Source organism: Micropterus salmoides, unplaced genomic scaffold, assembly GCF_014851395.1.
Source record: "Micropterus salmoides isolate LMB-PRFRI ecotype aquatic unplaced genomic scaffold, ASM1485139v1 Ms_hic_scaffold_20, whole genome shotgun sequence".
NCBI lineage: Eukaryota > Metazoa > Chordata > Actinopteri > Centrarchiformes > Centrarchidae > Micropterus > Micropterus salmoides.
In genome coordinates, this window is record NW_024041151.1 from 30738849 (window position 1) to 30758967 (window position 20119).

Here is a 20119-nt window from a genome sequence, read left to right on the forward strand (position 1 = left end):
TGCCATTTTAGTATCGCCCCAGCTCGCTTTGAACCGCGACGGAGGTGATACGAAAAAAAGTACCACGTAGCAGGTAAATTGGCAGGAATTGGGGCACGCTGTAGTACACTCCCATCCACAGCATTCTAAATACACTCATTGAGTGATATGTCTGGTGACAATGCAGGCCATGGAAAAAGGGGAATGTTTTGGTACAGAGCCTTGCAACATGGGGCCGTGCATTAACATGCTGCAACATGACGTGATGGAGAGGGATGAATGGCAGGACAATGGGCATCAGGATCCTGATAGTTGTTAGTTTCCGTTTGAGCACTTAGGCTCAGTGTATGAATGTGTATGACTGGTGAATGCAGATGTAGTGTAAAAGCACTTTGAGGGGTCGAAAAGACTAGAATGGCGCTATACAAATATGGAGCATTTACATTTACATCTTATCATGGTATCTTCAAAATGCCATCACTAAAATGCACCTGTGTTGGTTGTCCTGTACTGCCCAATACAGTGAAAACCAGGACTCAGTGAAGAGAACACTGAATGCCAGACACAATTAATGGTAAGCATTTGTCCTCTTGAGTTTCCCTGAGACAGTTTCTTACAATTTGTACAGAAGTCCTTTGGTTGTGCAAACCAGCTGTTGCATCCGCTGTCCTGGTGGCTGTGCCATTTTGTAGGTGAAGAAGCCGTGTTTGTAGGTCCTGGGCTGCCTGGTAACACATAGCCTGTGGTTGTGAGGCCAGGATGGATGTACTGCCACATTCTCCAAAACAACATTGCAGTTCCTAGTTAAGGACTACTAGCCAATCAGAAGCAGAGAAGGGCGGGTCAGTGAGAGGCTGGTAAACACGGCTTCGGTTCAGCTGTACATGTTGCCGACCAGCTTGGCAACATGGACTGTAGCGAGAGTTTCAGAGTGGTGAGTTATTAATCTGTAACAAAAGTATTTTTCATCCATAAAGTTTTACCTGAGCTCTGTCTCTACATCACAGGAACAACTTTATGTCCACTGACTGCCTGGAGGGTAGCTAGTGTTTGGAAGGGAGAGGAGAGCTGTGTGCTGCAGCTCACTGTTTTTTCACTGGTGTTTTTGAGAGCGTCTCGGACTAGCCGCTTGGCGAGCATTATGACACACATTTCACTGTGACGTCACAGCGAAACGGAAGAAAATGCTGGACTACAAATGAGCTGTTTTCAGGCAGCTCAGAGCAGTGTTTTCTGTGGGAGATGGAAACTCCCTTTAGGGTGGAGTTTGTGATGTAGCTCAATTCAGGAAACACATGCATGTAAGGTTGAAGATTGAATGTGCTACATTCTATGTGGGAGTTACCAGCCAAAACGCCCTTCCCTTGATTATAGCGCTTGCTGGTGGACGTATAATTTTTGGCATCTGCATTGTGTGCACTGTTCTTTAACACCCCTGTCAATTTAAGAGCACTTCATGAGTTTTCAACAAGATCATTACCTAGTGGCCCATTTCACTGAGCCTCCGTGTGGCACAGAAAACTGATGGCGCAAGTTTCATGTTCATCGGACAGACCGATATGGGGATGTGAGATCACTTCATTTGTAGTGCCACCTCGATTGTACATGCACAGTTTCGTGCAAATCTGACTCACCAACTAGGAGGAGTTCGAAAAAATAAGTTTTGCACATTTCGTAAAAATATTTATAGGCTGACATAAAGTATTTTCATGCAAGACTACGGTTGAGATTTTTTTTGCTCATATCGCAGAGTTTCCGCGGGGTCTTAAAAAGTCTTACATTTCAACATTAAAAGTTAAGGCCTTAAAAAGTCTGAAGTTTGTGTTGTAGGTCTTAAATAATTTTAGACTGGTCTTAACCATGTCCATCTCCAACGTCCATGTAGTGCTACCTCTAATGGTCATTGAAATGCTTCCGCAGCGTGCTGTAGTTCTTACTTACACTAGTCCAAATATAATTTGCTGTGAAAAATCATTTTGGAGAGCATCAAAACTAACCACATGACTTTTCCCAGATCTAATGGTTATAATTCAAACCCAGTAGACTTATTTAGCAAGTCTAGCTTTTCGGGTAAAGTTTATTCAAAATCTGCTGTAGATTTTCCTAATTATTATTCACAGATGTGATAATAACAGTGTTCCAAAATTATGAGGAATTGCATATTTCTTTCTTGGGGGATGACCACACCAAACCCCCAACACAAAAATACCATCTTAATTTTTTACATTATACCACCCTTTAATAGCATGTTTTAATCCTCACGGTCATTATTTTTATTATTATTTGTAAATGGACCTGCTTTGCACCTGCCTCTCTCTCCCTGTCTGCTCCCCTGAGTTCCTCCATCAGCAGTAGGTTATGTTTTACGAAGTTGCAGAAAATACACAGAACTCATCATTTTCCTGGATATTTCCACCCGTGATCCTTTTTCACGGCAGCAGGTGCACCACATGCCAGCTTGTTAATTACGTAGCTTATCAATGTCAACGTCCATCCCGAGGTTTCATTGTTGACATCGTCCAATGCCAATTTTGTAGACATCACCCAATCCTAATGTGAATACATTTATTTACTCTACAAGTTAATTTGTGACTATATTTCCTTTGTACGTTTCTTTTTTTGGTGATATAGGTCTTAAATTTCATTCATAGTGGTCTTAAAGTCTTAAATTTGACTAGGTGAAACCCTGATGTTTGACTCAACCCAAGTCGCAGAGAATCTGATCTTTTCCCGTTCAGATTTGGGCCACTTTCATGTGGTCCAAATCAGATACAGGTTGGATTTTTACAGGTTGAACATGGTCTCCTGTGACAATTGTAAGGGTTAGCAAGTATGAGCTAACCTCTGTGGCCTCCATGTTTACCTCCATACAACAGCGTGCTGCGTGTGACATCATACTATTAATTTGCGCATGTGGGTCACTTTCAGGCCAGTTCATACTGCAGTCTGATATGGGCCACATTTTAAAAAGAATGTGAACAGTCAATCCAAACAAATCTGATCTCGACAATAAATCGAGTAAATCAATAAAGTGAGCATTAAAGCCTGCAGTGCCTAAGATATTGATCAGGGCATGAAAGGTCACTACATCACTGACTGTCAATTAGGATTTAAGTACCACACAAAAAACCCTGAAATAATGACTTACAGCTGCTAGAATGACTGCGTGTATGAGCTGCAGCTGAAGAAACTACTGTGGTTAGTTAATAGACTAATTAGTAGGCATGAATAGATTCCATCTATTGTTTTTTTGTACAGGTTATAAATGTTAATCTCCTGATTTATCTTGCAATGAAAACTGACAGTATTCTTGCAACAACTATTTTTCCCTTCCTTAAAAAAAAACACCTAAGCAAACACCATCTGTTGAGTTTATTTCTCTGAAACATATCCATAATGTCCAATTTTTAAGTTTAAGTTGTGTACCAGCAATTCATTGATCATTGAGGACAGAAATCCAGTCTGTTTTTACTCTTGTTTAAATCCCATTACAGACACATTGTAAAATCAGTAGTTTCCCACAGTCTGTTACTCTGTGGAAATGTCCACTAACAGAGTAGATGTGGAGGCTCTACAAAACCACATCTCCAGCACAGGGAGCAAGCTATGATGTTTAGGACATCAATGACGCACCAAGCACCTGCCACCACCAAGACATTAAGCCGACTTAGTGCCATAGGATGTACAGTGGGACGACAAGTCGACACTACATTCTGGCATCTCCAGGCTTATGACCAGGATCTACATGGATCCTTACAACATTTATCAAGGAGTCTACTGTGCAGAAGGGTGCAATAACATAAAGTTGGTGTTGCTGAAGATTTAACAGGAGTGAGAGATGTTGGAATCTTAACTGGGCATCCTGTGTTGGATTGAGATCACAGAGTGTTTCTTGTTAAGTACACATTACCTCAGTTTTTCCTTAAGGCTGCTGAATGCAGCGGTGGTTTCCATGCACTAAATACAAATATTCACAGTTGCTTCATTATTATTTAAGTGAAGGCTGCTACATGCTACATGCTACAACTATTTTGCTCTATGCATGTAACAATTGCATGTTGATCATTGTCAGCTGTTGCTTGTTGAGCTAACTGCTTATTAAACCACAATGTCAAATACACAACATACAGTAATATGATGAGTGTAATTACACTGTTTATCATGAAGCTTGGCTACAGGGCTGAATTACCAGCTGGTAATATGGTAATAAGCAGTACTTAACGTCACTTTTAACTAATGCTGCATGCTTCCCAGTACCAGTGGTCATACTGCAACCTACACCTTGAAAGTTATGAAAGAGAAATTCACAGGGCTGGTCCAGACTGCTGCGCACACATCTCAGATGCTAATATTGACACATGTCCACCAGCAGGTGGCGCTATAATCAAGGCAATTGCATTTTGTCTGCCTGTAACTCCTTAAGAACACATTCCCCGAATTGATCAGCATCTCATGATAAAGGACTCTCTACATTTCAGCCTATATTTTTTTTTAGAAATGTGAGAAGTCCAATCTGCGCAAAACTGTGCATGTAGAATCTAGGTGGAGCCACAAGTGATAATCGCTATAATCAAGGAATGTGTGTTTTGACCAGTAACACCTACATAGTATGTGGCACATTCAATCACCTTTCATGCACGTGTTCCCTGACATGAGCTACGTCACATGATATAGGCCACGCCCCCATTTTTGCCTATTGTGAAGATGATAAAACGTGTACTCAGAAGTTGTTCTTTTTTTGGCAGTACCAGCTTCTGGTGCATTTTGAGTTCCTGGACTGGAGGAGAGCTGACCCTGATTATACGTAGCAGCATTAAGACAGATTGTAGTCAGATTTGTGATCTGGTCAGCAAAGATGCGTATGCTGGATGTGGTTTAGCCTAATTACGTGTCTTTAATTTAAGTGACATAAATCTCATCTACATTTTTATCCAGATATGAGGCACTTGAAATGGGTCATTATTTCAATATTTTCAAGTAGTCGTTAAATTATTTGCGTTAAACGCATTGCTACCAGACTTTGGTAAAACGTGTTCAGTTTGGCTGCAACGCTGTGAGATGTGCTAGATGCACAGGTTGTAGGCTACCCTAACATTGTTGAGGTTTTGTGTAATGTGTTCGGAAATAAAGGTTCTGTTTACAGTATGAACGCCACCACAACTTCTCGCTAAGCTAGCATATAACACGTCTACGACAACAATGCAGTCTTTTGGGGGCGTGGCACTCTCTCTTTTTGTGTGTATGCGTTTGCATCCGTGTGCGTGTGCGCAGGAGGGTTGGCTGCATGTAACAGTGTAGTATAGGTCTAGGGGGCTTTCCTGGCCACCATGAACAGTATTTAACCAATGTTATATAACTTCATCATTCATGAAGGGTTATTAACGTCACTAGGAAACCAAAATAAGCAGTTATGGGACCACAAATTTATGTCGTCAACATCAGAGAGAAGATTTGTTACTTGTAAACAAAGCTGCCAGCATTGTGCTGGTATAGATGTAAAATGTGAGTAAAGCCTTTATTGGGTGCTCACAAATAAAACACTGTCAGTCAAACATTAAATACCACCAGACTGACACAGCAGACATCAGACAGCCAGGGTTTTCCACTGACAGAGGAACCTTTTATTTATTTAATTGTTTGCATCTTAAAAAATGTAAGATGCATCAGTGTGACCGATATATACACTGACACATTTAAACATTTATACAAACACACTTACATACCTGTATGTATACTTTATACCTACACATTGAAAAAACATTCTGAAATGTTCTGTAGAAAGCTGAGCGCTTAAGATTTCTCAAACAACATGTAAAAAATACATTTTTGTAAATGAGAAAGGATTAGAAGGCAATTACACAACAACATTTTATCCCTAAGCTGTAAGTGTAAATGCATCCACATAAAACTACTGAAATGTGAGGTGGTTTGAGACACATTCCAGCACTGAGGAGAGCTGACCCTAAATTGCATGTAGCACACACGAACCAAGATGGATTGTAATTAGATTTGGGATCCTGCCAAAGGAGACACATGTAGATAAAAGAAGATGTTCACACTGCTGTGTAGAGAATGAGAAAATCTATGGGAGCCTAGTTGCACCAATGCGACGAAGAAAAGATCCTGTAAAACATTATGTTATCTCAATGTAATCTATCAAAATAATGACTTATCTCGAGCAAAATCTTTTTTTCCCTATGGAAACTTACTTCATTATTCTCATAATTATCTTGTTAATTCAGAAAAACAGCAGATTTTTTTTTCCCCAAGTGAATGCATTATGCTTCTGTATGCGTTTGTGTAAGAGCCATGTAGTGTCTGGTTTTCAGTGGAAAAGATGGTCTCAATGGTCCCAAAACATTGTTTCTGGAGGTTTTTCACGCCAACATGAGCACAGGTTTGGAGCAACACTGATTTCTGTTTAGTTTGTTAGTTAGGATGTTGAGGTATTAGTCACAAACAATGTCTACAGTTGTTAGATTCAGTGCAGATATATTGGTATTGTTGGCAGTTGGTTTTAATTTGTGGGTGTTTGTAAGACCTGTCTGACCTGTACTGACTGTTTGTTAAACAGCTGACACAATCCTGGTTGAAACTGTAATATGTTGGAGATTTTACAAAATGACGTAGAAAAACATTGCACCATCTGTATATGTGTCTTGTGTGCATAAACTGTATCCTCTATATACTGTATATTTTTTCAAAACGTACACCACATCAGATACAGCCTACAGTGGTGAGGCTTAGGGTGAGTTTCCAGTCTGGTATTTAGTAACAGTTAGTACAGTGTAATTAGGACAAATTGTAGGAAAGTTGGTGACTCAACAGATGTTTTCCAGGTCCTTTCTGACACATGTGATGTGCTCTGGGTTTTTTCCTCCTGTCCTTGGTAATAGATGCCAGAAATCAGACATGCAACCCTTCCATTTGAATAAAAACTTACCACTTTTTTATTATATTTTTTCAAATGGCTCCCGAGAGAAAATATCCAAGGTAGTATCCATAATCAAGGAAATAAAAATGTATTACAGAGCTACATTCATGTGAAAAATAATATTCATACCTCATACATCGATGAATAAGATCATTGCCATGTTCATTCACACTTAAAATTTATGGTAGCTTATTTTCCCCCACAAGCCCAGTGTGTAAGGATGCAACACTTGTGTCCAGAGAAACATACAGTTTTTTTTTTGAACACCAGTTCAAACTGTCAAAAGAGCTAGCATGGATATTCATGGTGTTTAAGGAATATGTACTCCCTCTGACAGTCCCTCTAGCTCCACTATCAGGTTATATATTTCTCACTGACCAACATTTTCCTCCATGACGTGGTTTTTGGAAAACCAGATTTCCATCACATGTTCTGTGTATTCATGGTGTCCACATAATGTCATTTCATTTACTTATTTATAAAGACAACACACACGGCATATCTGTTAACCTGCCTGCCTGTGCTGCAGTCCTTTGGCAAGATGTTTTGAAACTAATGAATCATAATGTTTTGTTGACCTTGACTTCTTTGCTACAATTACACCAAAATATCAGCTCTGCACACAAGTGATCTCAAAGAGTAACAGGCAGTTTTAGATCTGTAAATTGCAGAGCATGTTGATCCTTCCAAAGGAGTACACTAACTAAGGTTCTCTGTCATAAAAGCTTTCATGAAGTCACACATTCTTTCTTTGAAATGAATGTGTTTTATGTGAATTACTGCTCAATAAGTCAATAAGTAAGCATTTTGTTAAAGCAAAGCTAGTGTCTGTGCTGGCTTTCACTATGTGACTCACTGTCTTGTGTTGTCTCCTCCAGGGATCTACCTGTTGGACATGATCTACATTGACTCAGCCTATCCTGCGTCCGACAGTATAATAGAGACGGAGCAGCGGACCAATCAGATGAACAACCTTCTGAGGGTCATCTCCGACCTGCAGATGTCATGTAACTATGGTAAACAGTAACTGCTTGCTAGATTTTTTTTAAAATTATTGATATAATATATTATTATACCTGATTTGCTAAAACATCAAACTTTGGAAGATGATGTGATAAAAAATTTAATTCAAGGTTCACTTACTTAGTTATTTTCAAAGCTTTCATCCATGTCCCACAGCCCTTTTCAGCGGATGGAACTTGCCCAGGTGTCATAATGTGACTTAAGGACTTTCAATCACATGATAACAGGTGGTCATTAGGTTTGGGCATTGAAAATGAGACTGAAAACAAAATTAGACTGTTGCCGTGTTGTCATTTCTGTATATTTTTTTTTTTACAGGTTCCATAAACTGTATGAAGTGAATTGTGAATATAAATATGAATTTTGTAAGTTCCGGGTCTCACTGCGCTCCTCATTTGAATAGACGGGCGCTCCGCCAGTTAACACCAGGCGTTCTATGTGTGGTAACCATGGTAACAGCTTCTGTGCACTACTTTATCCCTGGAGGTAGAACAGTTTATTCTTGTTAGCTTAGCTTGAGTTAAAACAATACTTGTTTATGTCCCAATAACTGTTTAGAAAACTGTTATGTATTTTATTGATCACACAAATGGCAAGGATCAGTGTCTCATCCACTGATTTACAATGCATGTCGCACAGACAAAAGTTCATGACAGTTCAACTTTGGCAGCTGGCTGGTGTGTGTGCAGGATTGCTCCTGCTTGTCTCTGCAACCTTGAGATTGCCCGCGCCACCATACTTGCCTGCATGCCTCTCACTGAAAATAAATTGGGCGGTGCATCAATCGGAAAAGACATTTATGTATTTCGATATTTCTCCTTACCACAAGACAAGAAGAAATACTTTATAAATCCCTCTAGCAGTTAGACACCCCGCAGCAGTGCAGGACTTGAAACATCCACCCATCCATCCGGTTCCCAAGCCAAATCCCCACGGAGTGAGCTGCTGAGAGTTATATGTAGATTGCCCATGCATGGATGATTTCCAAGAATGTACAAATTTATTCTACAGGGGTTTTTTTGCTCTTTTTTGATTCCACACTGAGGGAGCTTTTGGTATTTAAACTCTCCTTTTTGTACTATGACATTTGTATTCCTCTCCTAAAGTGATGCAGAGTGCTGGATATTATTTTAGTGGACATGCAGAGCTATCATAACATGTTTCTTATGTTATGTAATGTATTGATTTCCTTAGTCAGAATGATACAGCATATCCTGTACAGTACATACTATATGTGTTTTATCAGAAGTGACTTCTTCCTACGTTTTTTTTCTTCAGATCACTTGGTGACTCTGCCACATGTCCAGAAGTATCTGTTGTCAGTTCGCTACATAGAGGAACTCCAGAAGTTTGTTGAGGATGACAACTTCAAGTAAGTTTCATCTCAGTGATTGGCACGGCAGGGGTGGAACTACACATGTACAGTCATTAAAGTTTGTTTACCATCCCAGAGGATGACATCTTTCTGTTGTGGACACTCCACCTCTGACTCTGTGACTTTGGTCACATTAAGAGTCTTTCTCTAGCACATGGAAACATGGAGGCAGGCGTGAAATTGACGTGGTCAATGCACAGGAAGCAGGATGGACGGCCAGCTGGTTTTATCTTTCTCCACAGGGAATTCCTTCACCGAGCAGGCACTGATGACTTTCTCAGGCAGCGTCTTAGATCCTCTGCTCAGAAATAGATTTATGCTGCCACAACTCATGACAGTTTGGATTTAATGCTTTATTTTCATGGTGGGATGTGGTTTTGATGTTTTGGTTATACTTGTTCTAGTTATTCCTTAGTCTCACCTTTTTCAGACTGCGGTTTTGGGTGGGACAGTAAATGATACATCAGGCTCATTAATGAGTCATAATTAAGAGAAATTCATTAGGATTATACATTTAATAAAAAATTTACGAAAGGTTGGGTCCTTATTGGGACACTTGAAGCAATATAAAAAAGTTTAATTTATAAGCAATACCTTACACCCATACTCAGGGGTTTTACTGCTACAACCTCACTCGACCTCATTTGATTAGTACTTTATAATGTGAAAGCAAGCATGGTGCTGTATATACTGTAAAGTATATCAGATAAACTTAACCTCAGAATGCTTAAATACTTCAGTCCAGTGTTTCCAAACCGTTTTGACTTCTCACACGCAGTTGTCTACTTGTTACCCCACATCACAGGTTTGCTGATTTGTGAGCATGAGTTATGAGCAACGTGACTAAAGAGTAATCTTAAGTTCTCTTAGTGTTTACTTATTTTTTGTATATTTGGTGTAGGAGACCCGGGGTCTATTTCCAGTGTGAGACATCCACCAGTGTGTCCTTGAGCAAGAAACTTAACCCCTAGTTACTCCAGAGGCGGGCGGCCTCTGACATAAAAAGCAATTGTAAGTGGCTTTGGATTAAAACCTCAGCTGACTGAAATGTAAAATGTAATATAGCATGAATCAATGCCACATACCACAGCATTTGTAGCCTAAGCTAATATGCAGTGCCCATCCCTAAAAACCAACAAAACAGCACAAAGACACAAGATAAAAACAACATACACAAGACAAACAATGACACAGTAAACCTTATGGTGGATGTAATATAAGCACATACAGTCAAGTGATCAAACCTTAATATATTTAATTTCTGAAGAACATGGCATTGGTGTGATCGTGTTGGATCTTATCTAAAGTTTTTTTTTAATGACCTGAGGTATATCACTGTTTTTCACAAGAAAAAAAGCAACATTTTAAGCATTTGAGAAGAGTGATTTGGTGTAAAATTAATATATACATTTTTTCTTTATCCCTTTATTTATCCTGAGGCCCTTGATACATTAGTATTATTATGGAATATTACTAAATGCATCTAAACAACTGACACAGGTATTGATTCTAAATAGTTCAGCTCTATACTGTAGTTTGGATATGACATTAAAGTCTGACATTATGGGACCCCTCTCAGACAAAAACTGCGACCCCCTCCCACTCCTGACCTGCCAAATGACTGCACGTCCCCACCAATCTGTAAATGAACTGATAAAAGGCAGACATTCTGAGCCTCAGTAATGTCAAAGTTGATATTAATGGTTTTTCTTACTTCTATTATTATTCAATGACAAAAGCGTCAGCTAAATGAATAAATATATAATTATAAATATAATATTAGGGATTTATTCACACCTAATCTAAAAATATGGATCTGTTAAGTTTAATTTTATTGAGGACCCAATAGCAGACACGGAGATAGCGATAAAGGACAATCACAGTGGATTTATTAGTACTTCACAAAAAATGTGCAAGGGGAGGGAATCCTGCTGGCAGTTGCTGTGAGCTTAACTTGAGCAAGATGTGATTTAGAACTTGGCCGTAGTGTGAATACCGCTATAGTGAACGGATGATCTGGAGATGAGAGGGTTTAAATACTGCAGGGTTTATTTGTGGAGTCATCCTCAGGTGTGTAGCGGAGCCACAGGTGATCTCATGATTGGTCCAGGAGAGAGGCAGGAGCACCACACACACACACACACACACACACACACAGAACAGACAAACAGGTGACAGACCGGTTTCGGCTCATCTCAGACCTTAGGTGACCACCTACCTAGACCCCCTTCAGTTCGTTTATCACCCTGAGGTGGGTGTCCAAGATGCCATCCTCTACCTCCACTTAAGAGTTACCAACCTTGTACAAGGATCGTGGTCTTTGACTTTTCTTGTTTAACACAATCCAGAAGCTCGGTGTGTGCAATGTCTATGGTTGCCAGGAAAGAAGAGATGGCTCAACTTCGCAACAGGCTCAAATGACCCCACTCTCCCCTACAGTAGAATGGTCACCAGTGAGGGTAGTAATGCTCATACTGGTGCAGAGGGGGATCCTAAATCTTCCAAAAAAGAAAAGTTACAAAAGTTGTGTATGCTGTCAGTTATAGTTCTTAGAAATAAATAAAATCAGAATCGATGATTGGAATTGGCCAAAACAAATTCCATTGGTGCATCTCGTACAGTTCTACAGTAGTGTAAATAAACAGTGTAGGATTCTAACATGAATCAGTTTGGTCAGTAAATAAATCACATCTGTGTATAGTGCAGCTGTTTTCAGATGAGATAGACTTTTAAAACATATAATAGACTGTGTTGCACAGAGCATTACTAATGACTGTAGTGACAAGACAGAGAACAGATGAAACAAGGCTGATTGTATGATGTAATGTGGACATTACACATGAAAGATTGTGTTTGAAGTCTGCATTACAATTCCCTTCTGTTTTCTTTGGACCAAGCAATTTAAACATTCATCCAAAACACAACCAAATTCACTCTCACTAATTAATGCCCACAGTACCTTCCAACCACAGTCTTTCAATACTTTCCAAATGTGGTGATGAGGGGCAGAATCCAATTTACCAATGTACAAACTTTATTGGGATTATTTTTGTGCCTGTAGACCAAACTGAGCATGTACAGACAGGAGAGACTCACAAAATCACCTACAGTGCATTTGCGTCTTTCAGATTCGTCACGCTTCAAGGTTCTATGTGTAGCTTTCAGAAAACCCTTAATGACAGTGGTGGTTAACTGCAGTCAGCACCTTGTTGCTCATGCTCGCACTACGAGAGTGAGCACCCTCTTGGGCATTGGCCAAAACGGTGGCGTGACTAGACTGAACGCTAAAATGAACACTGATACTGATATTTCAATAATGTTAGCTTTGACTTTGGACTTTCTGTTGGACTCTTTGTTGCAGTGGGTGCCAGTCTTTTGTTGACGTTTGCGGACTCCATTTCTAAGTTAACGTTAGCTAGTGTTGCTAACACTGTAGGAGAGGCACGTAGAGCACACATAAACATCACATCCTTTGGGTTTTCCCGCAAAAAATGCCCCAAGTTTATATAGAAATCAGTCCACAGGCTCTTATAGGCAAACCTGAAAGTCGGGGAATGTCAAATTAATTTGTCTTCAACCAAAATTGAATATAAGTAAGATAAGTTATAAATACAATACAGTTTTTTCATTTATTTGTAGGTTAAAAGTTATTCAACTCCTGTATAACCTGTAATTGCCCCCCTAAACTTAATAAGTGGTTGTGCCACCTTTAGCAACAACTGCTAGCAAACGCTTAATAACAGGAAATCAGTCTGTCACATTACTGTGGAAGAATTCTGGCCCACTCTTCTTTGCAGTATTGCTTTAGTTCAGCAATATTGGAGGGTTTTTGAGCATGAACTGCCCATAAGGTCCTGCCACAGCATCTCAATTGGATTCAGATCAGGACTTTGACAGTACCAAGAACATGTGCCAATCAGGTAGTTGATTGTCAATACTGATATCTGTAGTGTTGTATTGTATTCTTGCAAATTTTGTGTAAGGACTTGCTGCTGCCTATCGTGGCTAGGACAATATTGAAAAAGTGATTTTCAATCTCAATGAGTCTTTCCTTGTTAAAGAAAGGTTTAATAATAATAATAAAACATACTGACATTTCAACATGTCGCTGTCACAGGAGATTCCCACCTGCTTCAAGACAACCACCAGTGTCCCTGTATCTAAAAGTAATATGCAGCTCAGCTTTGAATATAATCTCCCCCATTAAACTGAACCAACAAACTTAGCACTGGTACTAGTACTACACTCTACACGGGGCAGCTGTGGCTCAGAAGGTAGGACTAAAAGCACGCTATAATAAATAGGTGATAAAGACGCACACTGCTGTCTACATGAGTGGAGCTGAGGTGGAGCAGCATTATATCACAGTTTGGCTCAGGAGTTAGAGCGGGATGTCCACTAATCAGGAGATCGATGGTTCACTCCCCGGCTTCTCCAGTCTGCAAGAGTCCTTAGTGCCTTTCTGCTGCACAATTGGCACCTTGCATGTGACTGTGACATGTAGTGTAAAGCACTTGGTCAGAAGTGGTCAAAAGACTAGAAAGGGGCTATATAAGTGCAGTCTATTTACAATCACACATCTCCACTCTGATGAAGATCGCTTAGAAGGACTGTATTTCTTAAGGACATTTAAGAAGGCTAAATTCCCATGCCAAATTCTTGGTAACTTTTACAGAGGAGCAATAGAAAGCATCCCGACCCTAAACATCACCAACTGGCATGGGATGTGCACGGCCCAGGAGGGCTTTGCACCGGGTGATTAAAACTGCTCAGAAGATCATATCAGTGAGGTGAGGTGCCTACGCAGAGCCCAAAGGATACTAAAGGACAGTACCCACCCAGCCACAGCCTGTTCACCCTGCTGCCTTCTGGGACGAGATATAGACGTATCTGCTGTCTTACCAGCAGACTGCAGAGCAGCTTCTTTGAGACTCCTCCGTTCCACCTCATTCTCATCCTCTCCACTACAGCATAAATAATTGAATAGAACGTATTGCCATGCCCACGCTTGTATAATATATGTATATAACTAACTGTAAATATTCTTACATTTTAAACGTTTGTATATATGTTGTGCGTGTGTGTAGCATGAAGGGAGCTACAAATTTTATTTTATTAATTTAATCGTGCAGCCAGGTGTTGTAGAATGACAAATAAATGTACCTTGAACCTTAAATTTTGTGTGACAGATGTGCAAAAATAGAAGTATTCAGGAAAGGTGCAAATCACTTTTCAAGGCACTGTAAATTATACTTTTCATACTGGCCCTTTTAAAGATAACACCCTCCACCAGTGATGAACATAATATTCTGCTTCAATAATGCCTGTGTTGTTTATGTGTATTATGTGTATCTGTTGTTTTTGTTAATTTAATGATGCTGGTGCTTTGGTAACTATTTAAAACAGTTTTCAAAATCTCATCATTCATCTAAGACAAACCAGAAAATCAGAAAGGAAGCGCATGGATTTGTCAGAAGACAGATGGAACAATAAGTGGCAGAACCCCTGTTATAGTAATAATGGAGGTATATTATAAGAACTGCAAAGTGGACTCAAAAGATGCTGCCATATCACTTGAAAGACTTTCACATTTTGTGGCCCTCAGCAAATGCTCAGTAGTGTTGCAGCTGAATCCTGTCCTTCAATACCTTCTTAACACTAATACACTTCATAGCTGTGTATTTTATGGATCTAAGAGACTGAGCCATGTGTTCCCTTTTCCACAACCCTCATTTGACAGTGTGAACCCCTATTGCTCTGTTGTGCTCTGACTAATGCACAATTAGATGTCTGTAAACTGTTAGCTCTTGAAAGACAAAGTGTAAACCCATTCTTTATGCATCATTTTCTGACTGATTAGTTCTGTAATTAAAATGCTGGAATTTGTATTACAGCAGTGAGTGTTGGATGTATTTCTGTCTGGACAGTAACTATCAGCTAATCAGAGAGCAGCAGTGGGCTATTGAGTCTGATGGAAACCATTTGTGTTGCAGGCTGTCCCTGAAGATTGAACCTGGCAACAGTTCCCCTCGCATCGCTTCTTCCAAAGAAGACCTGGCAGGTAAGACACACATGTGGTAGAGTTACACTAAAGCAATTGCCTTTCAGTAGTTTGCCCTTTTATTGATTACCAGGTATTTATTTTAGCTACTACTTTTGTTCAGTTTCCAGACACCATCACAATCATTGAAAAAGCAGGGACAGTAGAACTTAATGTAACTTTACATAATCATGAGTATAGTTATAATTACCCATGAATTGTAGCAAACAACAAAAAATGGCAAAATAAAAAGGTAGAGGAGGCAATCCAATCATTGTTTAAATGGTTATGTGATACATTTTGTTCATCTTATTAGTGCTAGAGAATCTTGGGGCTAATCTTTCAAAACCTGATGAGAGTGAAGTGTCATTTGGTTTTCAAGTCATTATTTAGTTTTACATTGTCCCCTCATGATATCCACCTCATGTCTGTACATTCAATATGAATCTATGGCCAGCAGCTGATTAGCTTAGCTTTGCATAAAAACTGAAAACAGGGGAAAACAGCTAGCCTGGCTCTGTTCTAAGGTTAAAAAAATCCACTTACAAGCACTCAAGGCTCACTAAGTAACACATTATATCTTGTTTGTGCATCAAATGCCAACTAGTAGTATCTGTAGCAAGGCGCAGTGTCCTGGAATGTCTGCTAGTTGCTTGCCAACCTCATAGTAACGACAAGACTCAAGAAGTTACTGTGCTTGACCGAGAAATAGATCAGAACATAGTCCATTGTAAAACTGCAATGTGTTGTTTTTACACTTTTTGTATGGATAACAAACAAAACAAGATACACTGAACAAAATTATGCTGTGTGATGGAACTGCACATTTTCGAGTGGCCTTTTATTGTGGCCAGCCTAAGGCACACCTGTGCAATACCCATGCCGTCTGATCAGCATCTTGATACGCCACACCAGTGTAGTGGATGGATTTTCTTGGCAAAGGAGAAGTGCTCACTAACACAGATTAGGACAGTTTTGTGAACAAATATTTGAGAGAAATAGGCCTTTTGTGTACATAGAGAAAGTCTTAGATCTTTGAGTTCCAAGAGGGTCCAACTGCAGAGCTCCACTGTCAGGCCACTTCCGCTGTCAGGCCGGTCAGGAAAGGAAATACACGCAAAAACTAAATAAAATAAAAGCATGCAATTTGACAGGAAACGCATTAAAAAATTATAAAGTTTAATCACGTAGACATGTCATTGATTTGTATTTAATTATTTAGTCAACATTGTAACGGGAAACTAGCAGGCTAATTCCTTAAATATAGCATATTGATTTGAGCCTATTCTACTTAGCAATTAATGTTCCGATGTAGCAACAAAGCCCACTGTATATCGCTTCAACACTATTGAAGCACTATTTATTTATTCTGTCAAAATATGACGTTAACTCCGTCCATACAGCCACATCCATTCACAGAAAAACATCTCGCTGGTTAAGAGTGTAACTTAGCTTCTCTTCCAGTCATCTTAAAAGAAACACACACTTCTCATTCATAATTTCCCTTTGAAGAGTAATATACTATGGCATTTTACTGCTATCAGCTTAATTTAATAGGAAAAACAGACAACTGTGGAAACTGGACTACAATTTGAGCTTTGTGGGAGTCTGTAGTATAACTGACATTACCGGTGGGGATTAATAAATAAATAATATGCCTGGACAGAAACTTGCTCATTATGTGGTCAACACTTTCTCTCACACTCACTACTTGCCCCAGATGTGTGTGATGCTGCAACAAAGCTTTAAGTTTTAAAAGCCTGAAATAAACCAACTACTAAACTAAAAGACTCAAGGAGAGACCGCAAATCTGCCCTTTATGGTATCATATTAATAATTAATCATGTCATAATGACATTCATGCAGCATAGTTCGTTTGGAAAATTTGTTTATTTTAGTGGGTTTATCATATTAATATAATGTACATTTGTGATTAAAAATAATGGTTATTGGTAAATGAATAACTGACCCCCACAGATCCATGATTAAGGGCTCAGACCCCTCTTATGGACCTTAACTAGAACCCTGCTGGACTATGTTGACTATCAAGCTGTACAATCTGTAAAAATGAACACACATGCAATACAGCATACCTGTATCGATAATGTTGTAAATATCCACTTTTTAAAAATGAATGGAGACAATAGCCTACTGTAATAATACTTTTACTTTGTTTATTGTACACACACAGATCACACAGTTAGAAAAGGAGTTGGCAACAGTGACAGATTTGCATTATCCAAAACATTACAAAAAGAGTCTGAATGCATGGGTCTTGACGTGTTCCATCAAAATATCTACCACTATCAATATTTGTACATCTAAATCACGCAAATTAGGATATGCCAACAGTGGCTGTGGTGGGGAGTAGTATCTTTATGTGGATAACTCTTTAAATAACCGTTTGTGTGTTAAATATCTTACTGCTCCAAAACAGCTGATTCAAACTATCAACTTGTTATGAATCCTGAAGCTGCTTCAATCAGCTGTGTTGAAGCAGGGAGAGAGTAAATCATGCAGGACAGGGGGAAACTTTCTTCAGGAAAGGGTAGGAAACACTATCATAGTACATAAACTTCAATTCAACTAAAATCAATTCATACAGCCAGCAAAGTCTTTGCACACTGTGTAACGTTAAGTGAGAAAAGCTAACTTTACACCGAACGGTCTAAACCATATAGATTTTTATTCTGTCATCTTTTGGACAAATAACTAACTTAAGTGTCGTCAACATGTTATGACAAATGCAAACCTATGCCCTTGCAAAATGCTTTACAAAAAACGAACACACAGTAGCTTACAGTCTATGAGTAACGTTAGCTTACATTATCCACAGGGGGAAAAAAAGCTAATCCTGCTACTTCAGGAGCTAACGCTAGCCACTGTTGGCGTAGCCTATGTAGAACGACAAATAACCTAACTTACACAAGTGTAACATTCTGTAATTTGTGTGATTTAGATGTACAATACTGACATCGGTAGCTGTTGACGGCAAACATATACCAAGAGTAATGCATTCAGACTTTACTCAATGTTTTGGATAATGCTAACCAGTCACCTACTGCTGTCGCGATGTGTAGAGTAGCTAAAGAACCGAGAATGCATCACTTTACGTCCTGTGGGGACGTAAAAAACTGGGTGGCCTGACAGTGGAGGTCTGCAGTTGGACCTCTCTCTTGAGTTCAGCTCATGATAAATGGGGGCAAAAACAAAAATGTTGCGTTTATAATTTTGTTCATTGTATAACATATGTCAATTTTTACAGGTACATTAAGTTTTGTGTCATCAGCATAGCAATGAAAGTTACAATAATATATTCATCATGTAGCATGAATCATGTCAAAATATAAGAAGACTTAGAACAGACTGTTGAGGTACTCTACGCTTCAGAGGGACAGTTGATTATGATTATGTCACACTGGGAGCAGAGCCTCTCCTCTTGTGGTAGAGGACAGGTAGAGACAGAGCTGCACTTTCTAACCTAATGCCCTAAATATAAAACACTAAGACAAAAAAACATTTCCCAAATATACCCCGAATTCGAATTTATATCAGACACACAGAAACTCCCTTATTTACTGGGAGAAATGCCCAAATGTGAAATTATTGCTGCGAAATATGTCTCCTCATGCCATGAAGTGAGGACAACCACAAACATACACACGCTTTAATTACATTACGCTTTAATTACTTGTTTAATGAAATGTATGGGGTTGATTGTTCTGATGTAGTTTGTATGATGCTTTGGCAATATTGTTGTTATACATTCATGCCAGTAAAGCTAATTTGAATTGAATTGAATATGAAATTAAAAGATTAAATTGTCTGTTTGAGAGGACCGAAATGAAGCAGTCTAGAAAGGTGTCTGCAACTCCAACGTTTCTAGAGGACAGATTAAGATACTACGATCCGCTGTAAAATGGAGAGCCTGTCTCCGTAGTCTCCCTTCATTAGCATAAAGATGAGAAGCTGTTTAATAAATAGTATGCATGTAGTGTACGTTTAGGCCAAAGCAGAATGATAAATGATCACCTACAGCTTTCTGCTGTTACATCAGGTTTCTGTCTTGACAGTTGATTGATTATATTTTAAAAATAACAGAGAGATGGCTGACTGTCCTGAGTGGACCACACAAACAACCAAACTGGTATACTCTGCCAGTGTCACTTCCTGCTTATCTTCCATCATCCCTCCATCTCTGTGTTCTCTGAAGTCATCATGGAGGTGAGGAGGCTGCAGTGAACCCAGTCTGACAAAGACTTTTTCTCTTGCATCAGTAAAGTGTGCAGACAGACCGGCGCAGTGGGAGCTGAGTGAAAAGTTCCATGGGGGCCATATTGCATCAGTTCAGATCCTTTTTTTCCTTTGTTGTGCTGGGGTTTGGAGGGTTTTATTTGGAGAGTGGGCTGAGGTGATGTAATGCAGCAGGAACAAGCCACGAGCTAGATGTAGGTCAGGGTAATGAAGAGGGATGAACCCAGAGCCACATCAAAGACAGCACAGCGCTCTGTGGCTGTCTGTGTGTGAGCTGTGCTTTTATCTACATATGTGGCAGTGAGGCCGTTTGAGCTGATTGTGAGCATGATTGCTTAAAGTTCGGTAGAATGAATAGGTCTACACTTTGGTCTTTGAATTTCTAATAGTTAATCATCTTCTGCTACTATGTAAATATAAGTATCAGATTGCTAGGTACTGTAAGATGCCCACTATTGAAATACAAAAATCATCCTTTACTCTAATACATTTACAGCAATATTTCCATAATGTA

General features: G+C 39.3%; 1 protein-coding gene across 3 annotated transcripts in view; it reads left to right on the top strand.

The window, feature by feature from the left end:
* The window catches only part of LOC119914272 (ras-specific guanine nucleotide-releasing factor RalGPS1-like), a 110507-nt gene that overhangs the window by 66502 nt on the left and 23886 nt on the right, over positions 1-20119 (top strand). For 2 of the 3 annotated variants that reach the window (XM_038733469.1, XM_038733468.1), the window contains exons 9-11: positions 7792-7929; positions 9215-9308; positions 15305-15372. In XM_038733469.1, coding sequence (XP_038589397.1) covers positions 7792-7929; positions 9215-9308; positions 15305-15372 — 300 coding nt within the window. Of the gene's footprint in view, positions 1-7791; positions 7930-9214; positions 9309-15304; positions 15373-19452; positions 19576-20119 lie in introns of all 3 variants that reach the window. The other variant, XM_038733470.1, reaches the window with a different exon arrangement.